General features: G+C 46.2%; 1 protein-coding gene across 1 annotated transcript in view; it reads left to right on the forward strand.

Annotated features, from left to right (window-relative positions):
• Positions 1-1,959: 1,959 nt before the first annotated feature.
• Positions 1,960-26,092, forward strand: part of C8B (complement C8 beta chain) — a 38,068-nt gene continuing 13,935 nt past the window's right edge. Inside the window, exons 1-9 of the mRNA XM_035018461.1 lie at positions 1,960-2,354; positions 2,445-2,613; positions 8,532-8,688; positions 11,838-11,979; positions 13,779-13,920; positions 16,538-16,670; positions 17,634-17,831; positions 21,921-22,161; positions 24,063-24,191. Of these exons, the coding sequence (XP_034874352.1) occupies positions 2,522-2,613; positions 8,532-8,688; positions 11,838-11,979; positions 13,779-13,920; positions 16,538-16,670; positions 17,634-17,831; positions 21,921-22,161; positions 24,063-24,191 (1,234 nt within the window). The 5' untranslated portion in view covers positions 1,960-2,354; positions 2,445-2,521. The remainder of the gene's footprint in view (positions 2,355-2,444; positions 2,614-8,531; positions 8,689-11,837; positions 11,980-13,778; positions 13,921-16,537; positions 16,671-17,633; positions 17,832-21,920; positions 22,162-24,062; positions 24,192-26,092) is intronic.

Consider the following 26,092-nt stretch of genomic DNA (forward strand, 5'->3'; position numbering starts at 1 on the left):
CTTGGGGTAATGATAACTGGGATGCACACAGGAGGGTCTGACAGCAGAGTTTGTGTTCGGTGTTCCGGACCCAATTAATGGAAAGGCATGGCCACCCTCTGTGGCTTTGCATCCTTCCCCTCCCTGCTCTTCCTCAGCTGCATCCCAGCCCCAGCCGGGCTCCTCTGGCAGATGTGGCAGGAGGGGGGAAGCAGGCTGGCACTTGAGAGTAGTCCAGCCTGTGTCAGGAGGTAGGTTAAAGGCGTAATGCTCTACACGCTCAAAGCTCAAAACCTTATGAAGCAGATATTCATGAATTCTTATCCCTGTTTTTCAGATTAGAAGATGGTGTAAGGCTGTTGAATCACAGACCTGTACCTCTGAAACAAATAATACATTATATGTTAAAAAAAAAAAAAAAAAAGATAGTAGGAAGGTAAAAATGAAGGGGGGGGGGAATTGGAGGGGGAGATGAACCATGAGAGACTATGGACTCTGAGAAACAAACTGAGGGTTTTAGAGGGGGGGGTGATGGGTCAGACTGGTGATGGATATTAAAGAGGGCACATACTGAATGGAGCACTGGGTGTTATATGCAAACAATGAATCATGGAACACTACATCAAAAACTAATGATGTAATGTATGGTGACTAACATAGCATAATAAAATTAGATAAATAAATAACATTCTCTCTTTTTTTTTAAAAAAAAAAGAAGACAGTCTTAGAGAAATTGGGTAGCTGTGTAAGGAAATCAAATGCAGTCTTTCTCCCAGCCCATCCTCAAGCTGCCCGCTGCCTCCCCCGACCCTGAGTCCCCTCGTCTACACCTGCAAATATTAACAGCAACAGGAGGGTCATCCACCATGTTTATCCAGCCCTTTATGGGCTGCAGATTGGTTTCATAAATGCCAGGTCAGTCCAGTCTGGACTTGAAATTGTTGATTCTGAGGAGTCAGTGATGGTTATCAGGGAGCTATGTTTGAGAGCGTGGCCATTTGCACATTGCCTCCGAGTTTGGGCTGCGCTGCTCCCAACCCCACTCCCCCACGCCAGTGCGCCTCACCACCGGCAGGGCAGATGCCCAGCTGAGAGGTGGGGCTGACACTGTGTCCGCACTGGAACTGAAAATGTGAAGACATCCATCCAACATCGGGTCACAGGTCCTCTGGGAATCATTTGTAGAGGTATTGAGATGCACTTTTGCTTGGGTTAGACCATGGCAAGAGAGGCTTGGGTGACATTTTCCTTTAATCCCATTTAAGGGGAAGGAAGGCCACATAGAAATGACAGGGCAATTGGTGTCCTATTCAGAATAATGACAAGTCGAAGGCGAAACACTCGTCTAGGCTCAAATCAAACAGGTTGGTTCACCATACAGGAATGGCACCTGCCTTTGCTGTGTTCAGCCCTGACCTGTAACGCGTGAGAGGTGATCGGTGAAGAGGGGTGGTGTTTATGGAACTCTTTTCAGGTTGCTACTGCTTGTGCATGGGTGAAGTCTACCGGTACACTAGTCATCTACCACACTTCGCAGAGAGCTCGGGGAAGCTCTCTGTTTCCCCCTAATTACAGTGAAGTTCCACGTAGGTTATATAGTAACAATACCACGTGTTTGGTATTATCCTCTTCCAGTTATCATTTTTATAATGCCTACTGTGAAACATTTTCACATTTAGTATCCCATCTGACTCCCCCAACTCTGACCAGTAAGCATGGCCCTCCAAATTTTACGGGTGAGGAAAAAGAATCAGAGAGAGTCAATAAAAATGCCAGTTCACTCATAGAGAAGGCACGGAGAATGTGCCAGGCACTATCCAAAGTGTTGTAAATACTAAGATTTATTGAGTCTTAGCAACAACCTTGTGAGTTGGGTACTATTATTATTGTTTTCTCATAGATGAGGTTAAGTCAGGCTCAGAGAGGTTAAAGATTTGCCATGCATGGGTCACCCAGTTAGTGAAACACACAGAGAGAATAGGAACAGAGGTAGACAGGTTCTAGAGCTCTACAGCCTCTTGTCGGCTTGTGCCAAGTCCCAGAGCTGGGAAGAGGCAAAACTGCAGAGCTTGGCTGCCCTTCCAACCCTGCCCTCCACTTTGTAGTAATAGCTCACATATCTGAGGGTTTAACATGGGCCCCTTCTACTCACTTTACTTCTGTTACTTTACTTAAACCTCCCCACTTTGCAAGTCAGAAAACTGAAGCATAGAGGTAAAGTGACTTGCCCGTGGTGACAAAGGGAGTGGCAGAGAAAGGATTTGAACCCAGGCAGTCTGGACCTCAAGCCCATAACCCCCACTAACAGCCTGTCTCTTGGGTACTCCCCCCGCCATAAAGTTTTCCATTGTTCTCCCTGGTGTCCAGAGTCATGGGTAAGTTTCCGTCCGTGCAAAGTCTAAGGAGTTTCCGGTCACTGCTGGCTTTCTGTTGACTTTGCTGAACTGTTTGCTGTATGGGGACAGAAGCTGCCCGCCGTGCTCCTTGTGCAGACCTTTCATGGACCTAGTATCCCAGCAGAAAACTCCGTCACAGACTGAAAATGAAGACATCTGGGCTGCCGGCTTGGAGGGCCTCAGCAGAGCTGATTCTTCTCTGTGCTGCTCTGGGTTCTCTCGGTTTGCCTGGCTCCAGGTAAGTGACGGTTACAAATGATTCCCCAATCAATAATGTGACAGGGACTATAAAGCCACATAATGCTGACCGCCTCTTTGTTGTGCGCCTATTGAATAAGAAACATCTCTCGAAGCAATTTGCATGCATTTGATAAAATAATATCAACAACTGTCTTCAAATTATTGTGGAACCAAGCATATGACTTCAGCAAAAGTTCCCAGAAGAAACTGACATGTTTAAATGTATTTTGTCACGCTGAGAAGAATAGGATACTTGTTCTGTGTTCTGAACAAAGGCCCGGTGTGATTCTTTATGCAAAAGAAGGTTTGTTATGTATGGAAAAAAAGAGCCAATTCATGTCAATGATTTTAATTTATGAGAGGGACCCACTGTACCTGCTCATCAACCCAAATTCTTTGGGTTCTCAGGTGCTCTTGCTCGCTCACTGGCTCTCCCCCCGCTTCCACACACAATCAGTATGCTGCCAGCAGATAAATGCTAACTGATTTATTTCATCATGTTTCATATTGTTAATAAGATATAAAACAGGTGAAAGAAAATATCTTGAGTGGAAGCTCAAACTTGGGCTCCAGTGAAGGAAGTGCCAGTGACTTGGCAATGGGGGGATCCTCCCTGTATATGATCCTCACCAACCACAAATGCTGAAACAGTCAGGTATCCCAGCAACCCTCTGGGAAGCAACCTTGTGAGCAACCCCCTGAGAAGGACTATTAGTGCCATTCCTTTTGTTCATTCCATAAATGCTGTCTGAGCACAACCTCCCACTTAATGTGAGGAGCACTAATACCCATTGGACATGCGCCTTGGTCTCAGCTCTGCTGAGCACTCAGCTGCCATTGGGCACCGCCCCTAAGACCAGGAGGGTGAGTATTCACTACACACTGGGCACTCAACAAATAATAGCTATTATGATTATCAAGAATCTCAACTTGGCCCCAAGCTGCCAAGTCCTTCTCTATCTCTTACTCACGCTATGTAGAATAGCAAAATGATCCTCAAAGAGCAGAAGAGATTCACTAATGTTTCATCAGTCTCAAAACCCATACCTGGATCCAGGTTTGGTGCTCTGGCCTCTCCCCATGATTTCCAGTCCTGAACACAGCATGGATTTGAATTCCATGCTTGGAGTGGAAGAACAGTCTTCGGTTCTGAAACAGGAGAAGCTGAGACCTCCCTCCTGTTAGCTGAGAAGGGTTTTTGTCTTTAGTTCTTCTTATAATCAAGTCAGATGAAATCATCACATTTTCATAAGACTTGTTGTCATAAGACTGTTATTTATTGCCCCTCTGGGCCAGGCACTTAGATACATTAGCTCTAATCCCTCACAGCTATTTGAGGTAAGTGCTACTGTTTACAGTTTTACAGAGAGGGAAACTAAGATTGAGAGATAATGGAACTCACAAGGCTACTCACTTCATCTGGAAGAGAATATGGATTCAAATCCAAGTTTTTCTCTGGTTCCAGAGCTCCTGAGTATCCCTGCACCATCCTGCCTCTCACATGCCTAATCCCCTCTCGGGCTGCATGGTGTATCTGACTTGCTGGGCCCCTGTGCTGTTTTTCTATCTCTGGGCCACACATTTGCTACCTTGAGATGTTGCTTTAAATTTCATGTCTATAACCGCCGCTGCCAGAGAGAGGAGAAATTGAAAATCTGCCACCCAGAAGCTGCCCCTTCTAGCAAAGAGGAAGGATGCTGGTTGCGGAGGGGATGTAGCTGCGTAACAAATTGTGTGTGACAAGAAAGTTGTTGTGTCAGGGCATTTCTACAGAAAGCCAAAATATATTGACACACCCCATCTATATAAGCTGATAGCTTGCAATTTACTACTGACCTAAACCTGCCTTACTTGATGGATCCACCTTTATTTTGATCAGAGACTCCTGTTAGAAAGAGAGGAGACAGGGACCCTGTGAAATATGTCCGGATGTTGGCTGCAGCGTTCTATACACCTTGAGGAAAGGTGCATCCCTGCCATTCCTTCTGTAGAGGGATATGTTCCAAGGGCTTCTAGAAGGGTGTTTATTGTAACATTATTTGCAATTGCCAAACACTGGGCAAATGTAAATGTCCTTCAAAAAAAAAAAAAAAAGAATAAATCTAATGCAATTTATGTCCTTTGATGGAACATCTAGGTAAAAGAAGTGAACTAGATCTCTTTATGAATCAACAAGTATTGGGCTCAGACATAGAGTGTTGACTGACAGAAGCAGCTTGCACAATAATATGCACAGTATGAGTAAAGCACACAAAAGCAGTGCTTTTATTGTGCATATGTATATATATGTAAAAAATATTTAAAGGACTCGAGGGATACATTTAAATTCCTGACAATAGTTCCTTCTGAAAAGGAGGAGAAGGAAATGGAATTGCGGTTGGTATCACATGCAGATATGAAATGTATAGGGTTATTTTTTTACTTAAAAAATAAAAGACTAGGGGCGCCTGGTGGCGCGGTCGGTTGAGCATTGGTCATGATCTCAGGGTCGTAGGATGGAGCCTCACATCAGGCTCCATGCTCAGTGTGGAGTCTGCCTGGGATTCTCCCTCTCTCTCCCTCTGCCCATCCTCTGCTCACGGTCTTGCTTTCTCTCAGATAAATAAATAAATAAATAAGACTTGAAGGTAATATACCAAAATGTTAATAATTGGCGATCCTGGGTCGTGAGTACATGAGTGTTTATTATTTTACTTTCTGTACTTCTCTGGGCATGTTTAAGTTTTCAACATTAAAAACATACCTTTTGAATGACAGTCAATTCAGCTGGTCCAAAGGTCCATCTGGTTTGTTTCTATAAAAATCCCTAGGTGTTGGGGCGCCTGGGTGGCTCAGTCGTTAAGCATCTGCCTTCGGCTCAGGTCATGATCTCAGGGTCCTGGGATCGAGCCCCGCATCGGGCTCCCTGCTCCGCGGGAAGCCTGCTTCTCCCTCTCCCACTCCCCTTGCTTGTATTCCCTCTCGCTGTGTCTCTCTCTGTCAAATAAATAAATAAAATCTTTAAAAAAAAAATCCCTAGGTGTGAAAGGAACGTGCTGTATCCCTACACAGAGGCAAGGATTTACAGATAAAACTTAATGCCAGCCTTTCTTTCAGATTTGCATTTTGTAGTACTAATAAACCACACGCATCTTAGCCCATGTAATTGACAAACATACTATTTATGCAGCTGATTACTTCATTATATTGCCACCTCCATAATGCAAATGGGGTGCAAAAATGAGAGATCTGGTGGCTATCACCACTTTTTAACCAAGTTCCTTCTATAAACGATCATCTTACCTATTAACAGGCTTTCAAATCTTAGAGAGGAAAATAATTGTGACTCTTAAAAGTGTGTGTGTTTGCATTACTTATCCACTCAGTCTCAACTGTGGCCCAGAATTGGGTTGATGGTTGCTGAAAACACAATGTAACTGCTTCTGAGTTGAAACAGGAAGAGGGTACCCTGCTGAGCTGTCAAATATATACTTAGGAGAAGCCGAATCACAGACAATATTGTTTTGTCAAACCTGGGCAAATTAGTAGATAAGAGCACATTCTGAGCCCCCCCACTGGTGTGCAGCATCCTGCCTCAAGTAACCCTTTTAAAGTATCCACCTGTGGTTTCCAGGAGAGTCTTTGACCTTTCGTTAAAGATCCAACTTTACTAGGCGATTGATTTTTGCTGGTCTCTGGGGCAGTTGTGGAGATGGATTTCACTGTAGTTAATATTATCCTCTTTTTGGGACTTTTGCCAAGTGAGAATGTATTGTTAATGACCTTGTCTAGAGTGATGTACTATGTATTTGAGTCGGTGGAAACTATGTGATGCTCTCCCTAATGATTCAATCTCGGACATGGGGATGAAAGAAACTTTGCATAGAGAAGGAGGGCGCCAGTGGTGTAGGGGCTGGCCTGGTTCCCCTGCAGGCAGCATGGGGAAATGGTTACAGAGGCTCTAGAGTTAAACAGACCTCAGCTCAGACCCCAAGACCACCGCATACCAGCTATGTGGCTCTCGGGCATTTCCCTCATCTGTCCAAGTGGCAATGTCTTCTCACATTGCTGTGAGAACTCTAGAATGGGTTCCATCCCATGACCTCTCCCAGGGCTTGACATGTCCTGGGTGCTCAGCAAATCTGTTTCCTTTCTCATCTCTTGTGCCTTGAAAAGGAACACAGATTACAAGGAATCTTACACTGTTGTATGCTCTTTCCAGTGGAAGAAAAGTAAAATCATAATACACCCATCATGTTACGTGTGGGGAAACGGGAGGCCCAGACAGATTCACTGACATGTTCATTTATTCACCCTTCTACTGAATGTCCCACCGAGTGCCAGGAACTCAACAAAAAGTGTTGCCTTACTTTCTAGACATATTTCAGGTCTCATGTCGCTTGACTGTTTTGCAGATGTGACACTGTCTGCCTCCCTCCCTCCACCACCCCCGCCCCCGGCCTCACTGACATCCCCACTCACTGCTCTGTGCTGCCCGTGCTCAGGACTGCCAGGGCACCAGTCTTTCTTGGTCTGCTGGTGGTGTTGATGTTCCCCGAGGACTTATCTCTGGCCTGCCCCTCCTCTCAAGAACAGTCTTACCCTCTGCCATAGCTTTGCATGATCAGATCTGTATATCTGGTGAAAAATCTCTCTTCTGAGTACGAAACCCACATGGGAACTAATTGCTGAATATTCTACATAGGTGTTCCATGAGCACCTGGAACTCAGCATGTCCCAACCACATCTTCCCCAACAAGCTCTTTTGCTCCTGTGTTCCCCCCTCATGCACACAGTCAGACTGGAAACAAGCTATCCATTCCACCTGAGCAGTGCCTCATATACCTGTCCTCTCCATGTGCTCTCCCCTAGACACTGCCAGAGTTCAAGTTCACATCACTCCTCGGTGCTACTGCAGGAGCCTCCTACCTGCTTGTCCTACGTCCAGGCTCTCCCTACCCCTGCCAGTCTCCACACTATAGCCCCCAAAGCAAAGCTCTGGCCATGGAGCCTGTGTACTTAAAAACCTTGCCTACTGGATAAAGTCCCAAACAGTTAAGACATGAGATGTGTTTCTCTTTTCCTATCCTAAGACAAACTGTGAGTTCCAGAAGGCAGAACCTGTGTTCTATATTTCCCTATATCCCCTATAGCACAGTACCCTGAATGTTGTTGCTTCTCAGCAAATGTTTCATGGACTCTTAATATGAGAGGATGCCTTATAGACCATCAAGTCCAGAGGCATCTGGGTAGCTCAGTCGGTTAAGCATCTGAATCTTGATTTTGGCTCAGGTCATGATCTCAGGGTCCTGAGATTAAGCCTGGCATCAAGCCCTGTGCTGGATGACCTGCTTAAGATTCTCTCTCTCTCTCTCTCTCTCTCTCTCTCTCCCCTCGGCCCCTCCCCCTCCTCTCTCCCTAAAAATAATAATAATAATAATAATAATAATCCAGTCCAAACTCTCCTTTCCCAGGGCATAACACAGAGGCCCACGGCAGGGAGGGAGTTGTTTAAAGTCCTGTATCCAGCTGTGGTTGTATTCCCTGCATATCTATAGCAGTTTAGAGTTTATAAAGTGTTTACGTGTACTTTCTTAGTTAATCCTAGAAAGAACCTTGTGAGGTAGGTCTGATTCTCCCATTATATAGAAAAGTGAAACTCACACAGGTGGAAAAAGCAGATCAAGATCCCCCAGCTGCTGATGGACTGTCTTCTGCTCTGAGTTCAGTACTCTTTTGACCATAGCTAGCCCAACTGTAAGGCACTTATGGGTGTCAGTAACTGTTCGCTGGGTGCATTAACCTATACTTGAATGATAAACTAATAGCCTCACACAATTGAGCAAATATATATTTATTGAATGGTAGGTAAGTGGTGGTATGTATACTTAATCCTCTTCTGACACTTGCCTCTGTCCTCTCATGATGACCCTTTAGAGGTGAAAGGCCACACTCTCTTGAGTCAAACACAGTCAATGTGAGCCTTGCCAAGAGCAGACAGACGCGGAGTGTGGGTGTTATGCCGATGCCTGTTGATTGTGAAATGTCCAGCTGGTCCTCCTGGACCTCGTGTGATCCCTGTCAGAAGAAAAGGGTAAGTACTCGGACCTTGGGTGAGCTCTAAGCTTCCAGAAGCCCTCTCAGCAAGATTGGCTGAGACAGTGCTGACAGTCCCTGGCACATAGTAGGACCTCGATAAATGTTGGCTTATTTAATGAATGAATTCTTTTTCTCTGTGCTGCCAAGTAGTCGATCCTTTCTTCGGCCTTCCAGTTATTCTCCTAGCATATCTCTCCTTGCTCATGTTAATAGCTTCCTGATCGGACTTCCTGCCTCCAATGTTGCTCTTCCAATCCATCTTTGTGGTGCAAGCAGGGAAACTATCAAAAATGCACGTCTGGCTTGTCTTTTCCCAGCTTGGAATCATCCGAAGTCCACACATGGCCCTTAGGCTGAAATCCAGACTCATGGCATTCAAGGCCCCCCATGACACGGACCTGGCCGATGTCTCCATAAAACATGCCCACTCCAGCACACAGAACACTTGTCTCTCTCTGACCATTTCTCATTCTCTCTCTGCCTTTATTCATGCTGTTTTCTCAGGCTGGAGTGACCTTTCCCACTTCCATCACTGGCCAACACCTACTCATGATTTGAAACTCTTCTTATAAGCCACCTCTTTTGAGCTCTTCCCTTGACTTCTCAGCCCAGTTAGATGGGCAACCTCCCATGAGCCATAAAAGATCCCTGCTCTTCCTGTCACTCTTCTCAATTATTTACCTTTCCATGAAATGGCGAGCTGTTGAAGGTTTATTCAATTCCATATCTTCAGTGTAGTCCAATTTCTAGAACATAATAGGAGTTCCATAAATATGTGCTGTTTGATCTCGTGATATTTTCTGACCCTTCTGTAAGGAAGGGAAGACCCCTGTGACACTTTCCATGAGGCAGGTGGGTAAATAGAGACTCAAAGCAGGTGCTTTATCAGGTTCACCTGCTAGCAAATAACAACAGGCCTTGACCTCAGGCTTCTGGCTTCTTGTCTAGTGTTCTCCCACAAAAAAACACATGGTCTCTTCAGTATTCGTCCTTCAGGTTCTCTTGTCTTAAGAGGGCTGTTCCAGGATCCCAGCTCTGAGCAGAGCAGACGTGTCAGAGAAAAGAGAATGGCTGCCATTTCCCCAACTCCTTGGGACATCAAAGCAGCCATAGACTAAGACCCTAATGAGGCTGTAAAAGTGGGCCCAGGATATTTACACAGGTAACTGGATCTTTGTGGAGAGCCACACGGGATTATTCAGTTCCCGAAGTGGGCTTTATTGCTGAAGTTATCAACATCGATCCAATTATCTGTGGAATTGCTTCATCTGCACCATAAAGCATCAGCCAGCCAGCCAGCGAGCTGGACCTCTTCACTCAGAGTTCACTATGCTCTTGCCCTCACTGGGTGTCATCACTCTCAGCAGGGTCACTGGCTGGGGCTTTATCAAAACCTTTCCACCAGAATTGCGAGATATCTCTCTTCCATCATTTCCACACTCCTCACACCCATTTTGTCTTTGGAGCCTGGGGCTGGCCTTCCAGCAGTCTTCTTTGCAGACCTCATCTCTGCCCTGTCAGCCTCTGCCTTCCAGGAAGAAAGACCCTCTGGAAATGCAAAGGAGCACGGGCGAGTGATTGTCTGTATTTTTGCGGGGGGGTGGAGGGTGGATTTCCAGATGCCATACAAGTAATAACTATGGTTGGTTAACATGGCATTCTTCAGAGGGGCTGCTCTCCTGGTTTGTATCCTTTTGTTGCACCAAACTCTTACCTACAACTAAGATTTGGAAGCCACCAACTCTGATCACTCCCCACCCCACCCCCATAATTGTCTCTCATTGCCTCGTAGTAAAATACTAAATCTAACCTAACTGAGGCTTGGGAGGCCCTGCATCACCTGCCCCCGGGCTATATCTCCCTCCAGCTCTGGCCATCTGCCCTCTTATACTCTTCTCTCCAGCCACGATGAATTTCTTTTTGTTTTCTGGAACGAGGCACACTCTAATCTCTCAGGTTTGGTATAGCAATTTTCTCTACCCTGATTACTCTTCTCTACCCTCCTCACACCACTTCTTCCTGTTTGCCTGACAGCTCTACTCATCTTTTAGGTCTCAGCTTAGTTATGACTTCACCATCTCCTGAGTTTGCATCGGGGATGCCCCTATCAACTTACAGAGCGACTCTGTCCTTCCTCAATCACGGCGGCCATCACACCTTGTTGTCACTGCCTGGTGCTTACCATCACTACCACTGTCATCTGCGATGACCTCCTTGAGGGCAGGCTAGACGGCAGGACTATGATTAAAAACAAACAAATAAGCAGTTATGGAATGAATTAGTCGCAGGAATGAAAGGTAGAGCATAGGGAATATAGTCAGTGGTATTGTAATAGTATTGTAGGGTGACTGATGGTAGCTACACTTGTGATGAGCATAACATAATGTACAGAGTTGTGGAATCACTATGTTACACACTTATGGACCAACGAGTAACATTGTCAACTATACTACAATTTAAAAAAAAAAGGCAAGCATAAACACCTACCTTTTTCAACATTGGGTGGCTCAATTAATGTTCTGGAAATTCAGTATTTTTGGAATAAACAAACAGGAAGTTAGAGGAACATTGACTGCTAAAAATTATAAATAATAATAAAGAAAAGTAAGACAAGAAATTGTGTGCCAACTATGTACCGGACAACATAATGAGATTTCATATAGAAATCGTATATGTAATTGAAACTCCATAACTGTACATTTAGGTAATTCATTGCCCTTATTTTGTAGATTAACAAATTGAGATCACAGAGGTAAAGTAACTTGCCAACATCACATAACTACAAAGTATCCGAGTCAGGTGTGCCTGCTTTTTCATTTATAAGATACAGAATAAGCAAGAATACTTGAATCAGTGCATTGGAGTAATCAAGCTGAGCGATTGTGGTTTTGTGTTTTTGAACCGGCTACATCAGTCTACTTACCTTTTGACTCTGAAGCCCAGGCTTTTCTCACATTCAGCAAATCTTTATTGATCACTGCCGCTGCAGACATCAAAGGCAAGCTCTCTGCCCTCAGAGAGCTCACAGTCTAGTTCAAACAGTCACGCAAACAGCCAATTGCAACATGGACCCTTGAGTGTATCCTCAGTTCCTGAGGTCCCTGAGGCTCTGCCCTTGGTTCACCTTGCTCCTCTTTGCCATAGTACAGACATGCCTACTTGCTCCGGCCCTCTCAGTTCTATGGGGAACCGTGTAACTTCTCTGACAAGGAAGTTGAAGACTGTGTTACCAGCAGACCATGCAGAAGTCAAGTGCGATGTGAAGGCTTTGTGTGTGCACAGACAGGTATAAAGGGATGCAGGAGTGGGAGGGGAAATCTAGCAAATGGGGTGATGACGCCTGATGGTGGGCGGACTGGCCATTATCTAGTGCTCAAGGTCAGAGTCATGTGTCAGACCGGGAGGCCTCCTTGATCTCTCTTTACATGTATTATTTCACAAAAACAGCCCTATAAAGTAGGTGTTAATATTATTTCCATTTAATGAATTAGGAACTTGAGACTTGCGGAAGTTCTTGCTCAAGATCAGACAGCAGGTAAGTACAGGAGCTGTGATTAGAAATTGGGGAATGCAAATTGCATTTGCTGACATGAAGGACACCAAAAGTATGCATGCTAGAATCAGTAATCCTGAGTCAAGGCTTCCTTTGACTTTGTGACCTAGGAGAAGTCACTTAACCTTTCTGCGTGTTGGTCCTCTCAACAGAAAATTGGAAGTGACGTGAATACCTTATAAGCATGCGCTAAGCATCAAGTGACACAATGGATATGAATGCTCTTTATAGACTGTGAGCCCTGCTGGCTCTCTCAGAGGCTTGGGACTCAGTACAACACAGAGAACCTACAACGGTTACATAGGATGGTTAGATCATTTATCTCTGAACAATTTTTGCAGAGGTAGCTCTTGATTTTTGCATTTCTGCATAACCAAGTACAGCATAGCCCCTCGGGTGTGATATAGTCAGTAAAAATTTTTGATTAAGGGAAAGGAGGAGCAAAAGGACGGATGGCTGGACAGAGGGCAGGAAGGAGCATACAAATAAATAATCATCTGCTGCGGAACAAAGTAAACACTTGTCTTTCCAACTCATTCATCTCATGAATTCAAGCAAACCTATGCCTCTCTATTTCTCCAAGTCTCCGGCAAAAATATGAGTATTTTGACCCAAATTATCTAGACGGGAGTTGCAGCTCTCTACATTCACTGTACCCATGTGGACTGTGCTTCGGGATTTTTCAAGAAAGAGTTAGAGATTTTTAGAGACATTTCCAGCGCTTATTGCAAATGCAGAATTCTATGTAATAAATCTGAAAGACTTTTACAGTGTGTCCATGGACTCATTATGGCCGGTGTTCCATGATTCTGACCAAAGCCATAATGGTTATTCAGGCAGGCTTTAGTTTAAGTGCCTTGTAAGAAACATTTGAAGACCAGATTGCTATTCTTCTGCTTTTAATATTGGTTAAAAATGATCAGACACATCTAAGGAAAAAGGGTCACCTGTCTTACAGGCTTTATCTCCCAAAAATATACAAATAGGAGAGGGAGTCAAGTTGGGGGGGTGGGGGGTGGGAAGCATTTAAAGGAAGCAAAAGTTCTGCAGACCTTGAACATAGAGCCCAAATATTTTTAGAGTTTAAAAATAATCTAAATGGCTATGGTGTTGAAGGCAGTGCTGTTTAGTGGGAAGAATTTGTGATTAGAAAGTTACAGTTTCCAGTCCTGCTGCAAATATTTACCAGCCATGTGCATCTGGCCCACCGAAACACTTATAAGAGTAATAACATTTATCTAGCACTTACCATGAGCCACTACTGTTCCATTTATTCATTTAAACCCCCAACGATCCCCGGAGGGTAGGTATGATGACCTCCCCACTTTACAGATGAGCAAATTGAGGCAAGGAGGTCAGGTAACCTGTGGAAGGTCACACAGCTAGCAGGACCCACCAAACCCACCTCCCCTTGCAGCCTCAGGGAAAGAAGTCTAAACTTCCCTCCTGTGAGCACCTACGATGCGCTCACACCATGTTCATTCCCCTCTTGGCAGCCACGTGACTATAGGTAACCCCCTTTCTCCCTCCAGGGAGGTGTGTAAACCGCAGACTTCTCTGCAACGGGGACAATGACTGTGGAGACCAGTCCGACGAAGCGAACTGTAGGAGGATTTATAAAAAATGTCAGCATGAAATGGACCAATACTGGGCAATTGGCCGTCTGGCCAGTGGGTAAGTTACCGTCCTCCCGTTGTGTAGGTGAGAAGGCACAGAATTGAATGTTAAGTCTGGAGGAGAGGAAGGGGGCGGAGGATATTAACAGAGTTGCTGCTCCTTTCTTCCTTTCTGAACAGAAATTGTAGTGGAAGTGGATTCTCGTAGCTGCCCTCTGAAGAAGGCTCCAGGGAGCTCCAGGAGCACGTCCTGGGGACAGATAGAGGCCACACGGAGGGCCGGGTTAGGAACACTAGGGACAGAGCTGTGCATGGAGACCATACTGGCTTCACGCCAGGGCTGGGGGTGAACGTTTAACACCTGCTATGTGACTATTAGCTGCTTTCTAAGCATTACCTCTGAATCCTACTGACAACTTGCAGGGGAGGTGTTTTGTGTGGGTTTTTTCCCTAAGAATTATTTATTTATTTTAAAGAGAGAGAGTACATGTGGGGAAGAGGGGGAGAGAGAGAGGGAGAGAGAGAATCTTAAGCAGACACCACTTGGAGACCGATGTAGGGCTCGATCTCACGACCCTGAGATCATGACCTGAGCTAAAACTAAGAGTCAGACATTCAACTGACTGCGCCACCCAGGGGCCCTGACAACTTGCAGGGGAGGTTTTATCTCTTTCTATATCTCTAGGCCCAGCATAGGGTCTGGTCCAGAGCTTAGGCTCCTACGTAGTTAGAAATGGATTCCCGAGATGGGTCTGCAGTCAGTTTGCATTTCAAGCTTCTGGGGACCTCTGAGTTGATCAGTGCTCTGGAGAGATCAGAGGAGCAAGGTCAGAAGGGACCAAACTAGCCTGGTGTTTGCCCTGCCTTCCTGCCACATTGTGTAGCTTCTTAGCCTCCAGGAGGAAGGGTGAGAGCCTTCCCTCACATGCACTAGAAATCATTGTATATGATGCAGTATGGGGAAAACAGTAACCCTGAGTGGAATTCATTTTCTTCCTAAACAAAAATCAAATCTCACTGCTTAAAGGTTGTCACTGGAGAGAGAGAGAGAGAGAGAGAGACTCCTCATACGCGGAAGACCTGCTCTCAGGACCACCTTATAACCTAGTTATTAGAATCCCCACCTCTTCAATAAGGAAACTGAGGCCTGGAAAAGTTAAGAGAGTTCCTAGGGGTCACATGACTGAGACGGTGATGGAGTGACATTCCAAGCCAGCAGTAGAGCCAGACCGGACCATGTAGGAGGGGACGTAGTGACAGCTCACTGGCCGTGGGACCTTGGGTGAGGCACATACATCTATGTGGGGCTTCGGTTTTGTCATCTGTAGATGGAAATCAATAATACCCTTCTCTCAAGTTCTGTGAGGATCAAATAAGCTAATGTGATTGTAGCAGAGAAATGCGAGGCCGCTTGTGTGAGGGGAAGGCTGCGGGCTGGCAGTGAGACCTTGGGCAGGTCACTTACCCTCTGTGCCTTACTTTCCTCCTCTGTAAAATGGGCATCATCATCATCATCATCCCTATCTCTTAAGGATTAATCCTTATAAGGAGCCAAGATGTGTAAGTTGATTACAACTGCTGCCTCCATGAAGTAAGCACCACATTGTGCTGGTTAAATAAAATAAATGTATAGACATTATTACGATACATGAAACTCTGTCACAGGAAAGAGAGCCTAAGACAATTCTGTTAGGACCAGAACCGAGGCCCGAGCACAGAGGCTGAGAGAAGACAGAGCTGGTCAGGAATGGAGGCCTGCCTTAGGAGGCAGTGAGAAATAAGGCTACAGACTGGATTTTCATCCCTTCTAACTAAACACAATGACATCTGCTGCCCCAGGTTTGGCAGGACACTTTATAAGGTGATCCATACATAGCATCACCCACTGCTGTGTCTGTTTCTAGTTAGCCCCTCAATAAATGATAACTGTTCAGTATCTTGTGATGGAGATCCTACAGAATTTAAGAAGGAAACCACCAGCCTCAAGGGCACTCAGTCTAGTGCGACAACAGACACACTAATAATATCAAACATTTGTCACAGACCGAGCCATGTTTGAACACTTAATAAACATGGGCATATATAATCCTCACAACAACTTGTGCTCATTTTACAGAGGAGGAGACCAAGGCACAGAGAGGGTAGCTGGTTTGCCTGAGGTCACATTACTAGGAAATGATAGAACAGGGATTTGAACCAGGCATCTGGCCCCAGAGTCCCTGTTCCTACCTATTTTGCTAAACCATTCTCGTAAGGTAACTACAAGTACAGAGTGGTAACTGCTTGGGGGGCAGGCATGGGGTCTTAGGAAGGTCTCTAGCTTAGCACAGCAAGTGTTGGTCGAGGCTTCCCTTGAGGCAACAACAGAGCTCAATCTTAAAAGACAAGTAAGAGATTAAACAGTGAGCAGCTGGAAGGGCATTCTGGGCACAGGGAACAGCACCTTGGCAACAGAGAAGGAGCAGAGCAGATTGGAGGAAGTAAAGCGTCTCCCAATGGCTGGGACTAGGGTCTGGAAGGGCCACAGATGGAGCCGGAAAGCTGGTTTGGACCACATACCGAGGACCTTGAATGCTGTACCCGGGAGTTTGGGTTTCCTTCATTAGGGTCTGCCAGGGAAGATGACACAGACTGATGACCCTAACCTCTCCCCCCTTTCCATGCCTTCCGTGCAGGATAAATCTGTTCACCAACAGTTTTGAGGGCCCGGTGCTCGATCACAGGTATTACGCCGGGGGATGCTCCCCCCATTACATACTGAACACGAGATTTAGGAAGCCCTACAATGTGGACAGCTACACCCCACAGGTATGTGAGAGCCAGGAAGCCCCTGGACTGTCCCTTCCTCAGGACAGAGCAGCGAGGCTGGCATGCCCCGTGCAATCACAGCAAGAGTCGTAGGAGCAGAATTAGGTGAGCAACAGCATCAAAGCTGGCATGGAAGACCGAAATAGGGCTGTGGATTTGGCGTCCAGAGTGACTCTGCTCCCTTCCTCAGCAGTTGAGCGTTATGGGACCTATAGGCGACCAGAAGCCGAAATGTGGGAGTGGGGACCCTGGGGGACGGGTCCCTCCAAGGCCATCAGGGCAGTATCTTTGGCAGCCCCCCTATGCACAGAACAATGAGCACTGAGTTTTGAGCAAACGGCTCTTCTAATTTCTCTGGAAGGCACTTGCCCTCCACATCACTTCATCCCCACTGCACCACCTTTGACCAGACCTCGTCAGCTGTCAGCTGCTCTCCCCTTATAGCCTCCTCACTGGCCTGTCTCTCTGACCCCAGATTCATCCCTTCCAGGCCAACCCCTGTGCTATGCCCAAAGTGATCTTCTAGAGGCTCATCTTTGGATTAAGTCCAAACTTCAGGGCAAGTAATGCAGACACCTCAACATTGTGAGGCCCGCACACTCCCTCACAACGCCTGTCCCTTCCCCTCACTGTGACATCTTCTGGGTCAACCACACTAGAATCCCCACACTTTGTAGAATAATTCCTGTTCTTTTCCACCTATGTGCCTTTGCCTAAGCCGAGTCCCCGAGTCCCCAGGTGAACCCAAGTCAAGCCCCCACCACTGAGTTTCACCCATGTCTGTCTGTCCTCCTGGATTGGGAGCTGTGGGGCTGGGGAACACAGTCGGCCCTCTGGTTTCTGCATCCAGAGCCTCTAGTCGGGAGCCTCACACACCATAAGAATACAATGGCTATCTGTTGACTTGTATAGAACTGATGTGACTCAAATAGAGTAAGAAACATTTTTTTTTTCCTCCTTTAGACCCAAGGCAAATACGAATTTGCGCTGACAGAATATGAATCGTACTCGGATTTCGAACATAACATCACAGAGACAAGGACAAGCCTGTCTAGTTTCAGCTTTGGTTTTAAAATACCTGGAATTGTTGAACTTGGTTTCAATACGGCAAGTGGTAATAGCAAACATTTTATTAGCAGAACCAAACGATTCTCTCACACTGTAAGTACAATTTCTGTGTATCCATTTGAATTTTCATGTCCAGATATGTCTATATTCCCCATTACTACCAGGCCTAGCAACCAGTTATATTTCTGTTGTCTTGAAAATCTTCTTACAAAAAAGCAGCATGGTCTTAGGTGAACTTACTTTTTAGAAAGGCCAGGCAGTGGTATATAATTATTTTCTTCTTCTATATTTATGTTCTCTCACTTTCTAATGAGCTTTATCCCATGGTTTTCTTTTTTTAAAGATTTTTTTAAAGATTTATTTATTTAAAAGAGAGAGAGCACACAGAGGGGCAGAGGGAGAGGGATAAGCAGACTCCTCACTGAGCGCGGAGCCCAACACGGGGCTCAATCCCACGACCCCAGAGATCATGACCTGAGCCCAATTGACTGAGCCACCCAGGCATGCCTCCCCTGGTTTTCATTGAGCTTGAATGAAAAATAGCTTTTCCAGACCAAATCAACTCCAGGGGCATTTCAGTCCTCAGCCATTTAACTTCCTGTCCTAAACATTCAGCTGAAGTTCTCCTCCAGAATGTCACCCAAGACCTCTTCTTCTCCGACTTCTTGGGGCCTCTGGTGGAGTCGACCACACCGTCACTGCTCCTCATCATTTCCCCTTCTGGGTTCTAATCTCCCCACCTGCTCTTTATTTAATTCGTGGCCATCTTCTGTTCTTATCCCTCAGCCACTCAGGATGACCTCTTCTGTTCACCCCCCCACCCCACCCCACCACCGGGGCAAGCCGTGCCCCTTCATCACTGCTCCTGACTTTCCTGTTACGCTCTGACCTGCACCGCACAGTCTTATGGGCATCGTTACCTCAATGTCTCGCCGACACTCCAAAGCAAGCTCTTCCTCCCCAGTTTTCTGTGTTAAATAGCATTTGTTTCCTTCTACTTTTCCAGGCGAAGCATTTCAGAAGCCTATTTTGCTCTCTCTCTTCTCTTCATTTCCACATTATTTGGCCACAAATCCTTTAGTGTCACTCTCCAGTATTTCTTTTTTTTTTTTTGAAAGATTTTATTTATTTATTTGACAGAGAAAGACACAGCGAGAGAGGGAACACAAACGGGGAGTGGGAGAGGGAGAAGCAGACTCCCTGCCGAGCAGGGAGCCCGATGCGGGACTCGATCCCGGGACTCCAGGATCATGACCTGAGCCGAAGGCAGTCACTTAACCAACTGAGCCACCCAGGCGCCCTCTCCAGTATTTCTTAATCTAACTCTGATTATACCTTAACTAGCCCAGACCCTTGCACCTCTTGCTTGGCCCCCCTGAGGGGTCTCCTGTCTCCCGACTTGCCCCTTCAGATTTATGTGCTGCCAGAAAGACGTTTCTACGATACCAGTCACGTCACCTGCCCCCCTTGCCGTGTAAGATGAAGGTCACAACCCATGAGTTGGTGGAAGAGGAGTAATTGGACCGGGAAGTAATGGGATATGATGTTGGAGAAGCAGGTGACAGGCAGCCTTGAGGAACCTCAAATTCCTGAGCAAGGAAGGCGCATTTTATTCTCTAGTCCCTGAGCATTTTCAACAGGAGTGTGATATGTTAGAAAATGGATCTGAGTGGAACATGGAGGAGATCAAGTCACCTATAATGATTCGTATGAGGAAAAAGTGGTGAGGGGGACTCAGAAAGGTCTCTGCTGCTGAAATGCCGACCGGCAGAAAATGAGTAGTAAATGTTAACAAGATTGTTATGGTCTTTGCGTGTTTTTCCTTATCTTCTAGGCTCTGAGCCACTTGAGGGCAGAGGCTGTTCCTTTCATCTTTAGACTTAGGATGGCACTTAGTAGGTGCTTAAGACTGAAATATAGTGATGAAGGGTGGGACTGATAAGAAGGAATATACTTTGTTGGGGAGCAAACGAAGGGTGCCATCTATTTACTCCTTCCCTTTCTCCTGCTCCCCACCCCCCATCCCACCCCCACCAAATAGCCAGTGATAGCATGCTTATGGTGTTCTGGGCACTATAGTAGACTTGGGGTCTAGAGATAAATACATCCTGATTCTTGCCTTCAAGCTCACAGTCTAGGAGGAGAGGCAAATGTGTATGCAGGTAACTAATGCTTAATTTTTTAAATCAGTTGTAATACAGCATGGTATGTGCTCTAAAGGAAATATAAGCAAAGTGCAGAGCCGTCCTGGAGAGTGGAGTGTGTGTCTGGGAAATTCAGGGTTGGTGTCACATAGGCAAAAGCAGCTAAGCAGGTGATTAAAAATATAAGTAGATGTGCATCTGGCAGAAAAGGGAGGGAAGAGCATTTAAGGCAGAAGGAAGAGCATGTGCAAAATTGCGTTATGAAGAGAATGGCCAATTTGGGGAACAGTGAGAAGTTGGACTGATGCTGATATCTGGTGTGGGTGGTAGGAAATAGGAAGGTATGGGGAGGAACACTTCACTACCAGGGGACAGAGTGTGAGTTCTTAACGTTCACAGTAAGAGAATGGATTTTATTCTGGAGGCAACAGAGAGTCAATGCAGGGTTTTGTTTTAAGCCCAGATGGGGCATATTATAACACAGGTATGCCTCGGAGATATTGCCGGCTTGGTTCCAAACCACTGCAATGAAGTAAATGTCACAATAAAGTGAGTTAAGGGAATTTTTTGGTTTCCCAGTGCACACACAAGTTATGTTTACACTACACTGAAGTCTCTTAAATGAGCAAAAGCATTATGTCTAAAATAACAATGCACATACCTCAATGAAAAATACTAAAAATGCTAACCATCATCTGACCTTTCAGCAAGTCATCGTCACTGATGACCATAACAAAAATAATAATTAAGAAAATGTTGAAGTATTGCAAGAATTACCAACATGGGACACAGAGACACGGAGTGAGCTAATGCCACTGGGAAATGGTGCCCAAAGCCTTGCTTGACGCAGGTTGTCACAAACCTTCAACTTATAAAAAAACCCAGTATCTATGAAGCACAATGAGACAAGGCATGCGTGTAGTACTCTCAGCATTTTCAGAGGTCAACTCTGATTGGAGCAGTGAAGGCAGGCTAGAGAAAGAAGGAGGATCAGTGGGAAGGCTTTTATCAACATCCAAGCAAGAGAGGAAACCTACAGTATTTAGAAAAATCACAAACAGAGCACTGCTCCGCTTGGAAGGGTAAGGAAGAAGGGAGAGTTGTGAGTCTCTGGGACAGGACTAGAGTGAGGTGAGCATAAGTCAGGGAGCAATGAGGGGCCCGAGCGGTTGGCACCATGGGCCTGGCATGGTCTTCTAAAACTGATAGGTCAAACTGGCTGTAAGTCTTAAGCTTGGGGCAGAGGGTGCCTTGTGAACATTACCCACCCTCTTACCTTTTCCTCTACCTACACGCCAGCATAGGAGCCTCTCACCTCAGATTATACTAATATCGCCTGGATGCTTGCACTTCACCTAACATCACCCTCTTGCAGTCTGGCCCCCACACCAGGGGTCACCCAACATTTCCTGTAAAGGGCCAGCTGGTAAATATTTTAGGCTTTGTAGGACCCTAGGGTCTGTCACAACGACTCCGCTCTGCCACTGTAGGGTGATGGCAGCTATGGGGAGTGCATGAACGAGAAAGGGCATGGCTGCATGCCAGTAGGACTCCATCTGTAACACCAGGCACCTGATCCAGGGTGCAGGCTGTAGTTTGTTGACTTGTCATACGCTACAGTGTCTTGCCTTCCTAAAGCACCACTTTGACTCTTTCTTGGGTGGCCTTTCTTCAGAATTTGAAAAGCACAAACAAAGAGGCTGCCTTGGCAGGTATCCCACCAGCGTGGCCCCGTGGTGCACCTACCTGCTGCTCCCCTCCACGTCTGCCTCTGCCTCTGGCCACCTACCCTTCTCATTCCCACTTTGCCGCCCTGAGGAGCTAAGTTAAGAAGCTCTCCCAAGCTGAAAGGACACCGGAATATTTATGAGAAATGAAAGCTTGTCAAAGAGGCCCGTCTTCCCTCCAGTATCCTCAAGGAATCATAAGAATGATGACCCCAGGCCAAGAACGTCGGATGGTATTTGTAAAGTTCATCTTTTCGTTCTAGATTCCTAACTTTAAAGGTCTGGTTTTCCCATGTCGGTATTTCATTTAGAAAAGCACATTTCTGCACGCGCGCTCTGACCTTGAAGTAGCACGTTACAAGCTGAAACCCAGAAGCCTTATGCTCCATTACGAGCTCCTTCAGAGAGTCAAGCTGCTGCCCCTGGAGTATAGTTATGGGGAGTACAGAGATCTCTTCCGTGATTTCGGGACCCACTACATCACAGAGGCTGTGCTGGGGGGTGTTTACGAATACACGCTCATCATGAACAAAGAGGCCATGGAGAGAGCAGGTACACGGCCCAGGGGACTGTGGCTTTCCTGCCAGGGCCCACGTGAGCTCTGTGAGGTAGTGGAGAGAGGCTTCTCTTAGTTGGTGGGAGAAGAGTTATAAGCTCGGCTCCTAGTTCTCTTCACCTTCCCTGGCTATAGATTTACTTGCACATCTTACTTTTTCATAACCTGTTCCTGTGGGTCCTCCTCCACTCAACCCTCTGTCTGGGTGGTCCTCTTTTCTACAACTACTATCTCTAGACAACAGCCCCCAAGCTCGTGGCTTTAAATGCCTCCAATGTGTGGAGAACTCTCCATGTCTATTTCCACCCTGGCTCTCTTCCCTGCACCCCAGAGCTTATGTCCATATGGTTCCTTGACATCATCACTGGGGTGTCCAACATCCAGCCCCACCTTAGCATGCCCTGAAAGTCAACTTTCGCTTTTCTTTCCCAAATGTGTCTTCCATAGCCACCCACATCTCAGAATGGTTTCACCCTCCAACCAGTGGCTCAAGCCTAAAACCTAGGAGTCAGCCTTGACTGTATTTCTTTCCTTCTAGTCGATTAGCAAGTCTCAGCAGTAAGTTTGAGGTGAAACCCAGGATTCTGCCTTCTGAGCAAGCTTTGACGTGATGTCAGTGTTGCGGATCCATAAACCACATTTTAAGTAGCAAGGTCACAGATTATTACACTAGCCTCCAAACTAACATTCACCTCCCATTGCCCCTCCACAGTCTCTTCTCCTTACACATATAATTACAGGACTTTTGGCCAGGCCTAAGGCACGGCTCCTGCTTCCCAATCTTGTGTTCTTTCCTCCAACATGCCACCTCCCAGCTGACCTGCCCTGGGTCCCACAGTTCACAGGGGCAGAACCAGGGTTTCATTATAAGTCTGTTGTACTTGCAAGAGGACACGTGGTATGTGATGTACGTAAATTTAAGCCAGCGTAGCCTCAGTCTCACGAAGGTCGAGGAGAGCTTCCTCCATCCCACTGGCTTCAAACGCACTTTTCATATTTCCTCAAGCTGTTTCCTGCAGAGGGACTCTACTGTCAAATAAATTGGGGAAACATTAACGGATCCCACTTTTAGCCTAGCCACGAGCCTGCTGCCATAAAATGACCTCTCCACCTCCTCTGATACAACATTGGTCACACTTGCTTGACCACAGAAGCACTTTCTCTTGTAATACTTACTAGTACAAAAATTATGAGGGATATTATCATGAGATTTGTATTTCAAGGTACATGTTTGGGGGAATACTGACGTACACTAACACCACTGGGACAGCCCAGGAGGCAGAACTGCTCTCCTCTCCTTGCCTGGCCTCAAAGTGCCAACAAGTCACACTCGAGTTTTCAGCAAGCCCAGGGTGGGAGGGTGCCTTGCAGAGAATTAGGGAGGAACAGGTGGGAAATGAGTCAAAAAAAAAATGAAGAAATAAGAGGAATTGGCCCCTTCTCTTTGCCAGGTCCTAGGCTGACACTTTAAATGCATCACCTTAATTAATTAATGAGCAAGCTATCTCTTCTATAGCCAAGATTAAAGAAGAGTGGGTCAGGGGAAGGGGGACACATATCAGCAACCTTGACTCACGGGATCAATCCCTAGATGTTTGATAAGGAGCCACATTTTTAAAAGCGACCCTGAGCACTTCTGCTCTTTGGGAGGTAGCAAAGAGCCTCAGAGCCTCTGAGGACCCTGAAGGGAAGTTGCTGTCAGTCTCTCATGAGGTCTCCACACTGATGTCAGTGGCTGCCCACATTGTGGTCACCAGGCTGGCCACCCTTTTATCTGATCCTGAGTCCCTGGGGCCCCCATGACATCCAGAAAGGGCAAGGCCTTTGGAATCAACAACCAGAAAAGGGACAGGGTGAATTACCTCTAGGTCATGGGCCTCTTTCTTGCTTCCTTCAGATTACTCCCTTAAGGATGTCCGAGCCTGTGCCCAGAATGGTTTTAGAATCGGCATCGGCATTGAGGTGGTCTACATCAAGCTGGGTGTGTCGGCGGACATATGCCGGGGTATTCTGAATGAAATAGGAGGTGAGTGGCGGGAGCATGTGACTTCTGTGCTCATCATCTTTCCCTCCCTAGGATCCCCAAAACTGAGTCTCTCTTCAAGCCAAAGACCGGATATTCTAAGGTATTTCAATTAAAATAATAATTCATTCAATAAACACTTATTTAGCTCCTACGATATGCTGGACATACGAAAGTGAATAAAATTGTATTCCTATCCTCATGGTGCTCACACAAAGCAGGCAAACAATTAAAGAAGCAATGACAAGGCGGCAGTAAGCACAAAACCAGGTCTGGAGCATCAGGACAGGCTTCCTAAGGGAGGGAGCATTGGGATTGCTGCTCGAGGAGTAAAGCAGCAAGGTTGTTTTTAAGGCAGGAGGAAAATGACAATGGAAATTGACTCTGGGGGCTGAGAGTTGGCCTGGCTGGAGGTAGGAGGCAGGGGTCGGGCACAGGTGGAGGAAGTGGGGGAGGCAGGTGAGGAGACTAGTCCTTACCTGAGATAATGGGTGGGACAGATATTAGAAGAGCAGTCAAAGCCGTAAGTCATGCAGCAGAGCCCACATGGCAGGGGAGACCAGATCGGAGGTGGGTATCGAAGCCAGGATGTAGCACCAAGTGTCTGGGAGCAGGAAACCTGGAGGTCATTCAAGGGAACTGGAATCAATGCAGCAGGTGGAGTAGGAAAGAGAGGCCAATCAGCAGGGACCCAGTCCCTGACCTCTGCGGCAGCCCGAACAGCAAGCCTCTACCTGCTCCACTTACTGAGCTTGCATCTGGGATGGTATGTGGAGAAAGAGTTCCCCAGCTGAAACAAAACAAAATAAAACAACAAAAATGTAACTGCTGGTCTAGAAAAATCTCTTGCCCTTGTGACTGATGTGTGGTTGATATTGTTTATTTGTTCATTCTGGTGGGGCTGGGTTAGAAGATACGTCCTACAAGAGAGGCATGCATAGAACATAGGTGCTCTTGAAAGAAGACTCGTAGGGGCACCTGGCTGGCTCAGTCAGTGAGAGGAGCATGAGACTCTTATTCTTGGGGTTGTAAGTTCGAGCCCCACATTGGATGGAGAGATGACTTAAAAATAAAATCTTTAAAAAAATTTTTTTAAATTAAGAAGACTTGTAAAGTACCTCCCCCCCACCCCGTGCAGGTCACTAGATGGAACATTGCCCAGGACGCCGGAACCCTTGCTAACTACAACTCCTCCCTCCCTTTTGGAGAAAACACCATCCTTACTTCTGTGTTAAACACATCCTTCCTTTCTTAATAGTTTTACCACCGTATATATCATTAACCAATACAGCTTGGTGTTGCTTGTTTTTGGTTTTGTTTTGTTTTGTTTTAAAGATTTTATTTATTTATTTGACAGAGAGAGAGAGAGAGAGCACAAGCAGGGGGAGCAGCAGAGGGAGCAGCAGAGGCAGAGGGAGAAAGAGGTTCCCTGCTGAGCAGGGAGCCCGATGTGGGGTTCGATCCCAGGACCCCGGGATCATGACCTGAGCGGAAGGCAGATGCTTAACTGACTGAGCCACCCAGGTGCCCCTGTTGCTTGTTTTTGAACTTTATATGGATAGAATGTAATCTTTTTGGTTCTGGGTATTGGTTGTTTTTTTTTTCCATCCAACATCATGTTTTTGTGTATAACTATAGTTAGTTTCCATTGCTGCATAGTATTTTATTGTATGAATATAATATTGTGTCTTTGTCCATGCCGCTGTTGAATTTGGGTCACTTCCTGTTGCGAGCAAGTACAATCACTGGGGCTGTGACCATTCTTATGAAGCCATCTGGTACCCACGTGCAAGGGTTTCTCAGGGGATGCACCAAGAGTGGGACTGTTGGGTTGTAGACTCTGTGTTTTTTCTGGACTAGTTCCTGCAAAGCTGTTTTTCTGAGACGCTTGTACCACTCACTGT

This window comes from Mirounga leonina, unplaced genomic scaffold (assembly GCF_011800145.1).
Source record: "Mirounga leonina isolate KUSES-001 unplaced genomic scaffold, KU_Mleo_1.0 Mir_173, whole genome shotgun sequence".
NCBI classification, from domain to species: domain Eukaryota; kingdom Metazoa; phylum Chordata; class Mammalia; order Carnivora; family Phocidae; genus Mirounga; species Mirounga leonina.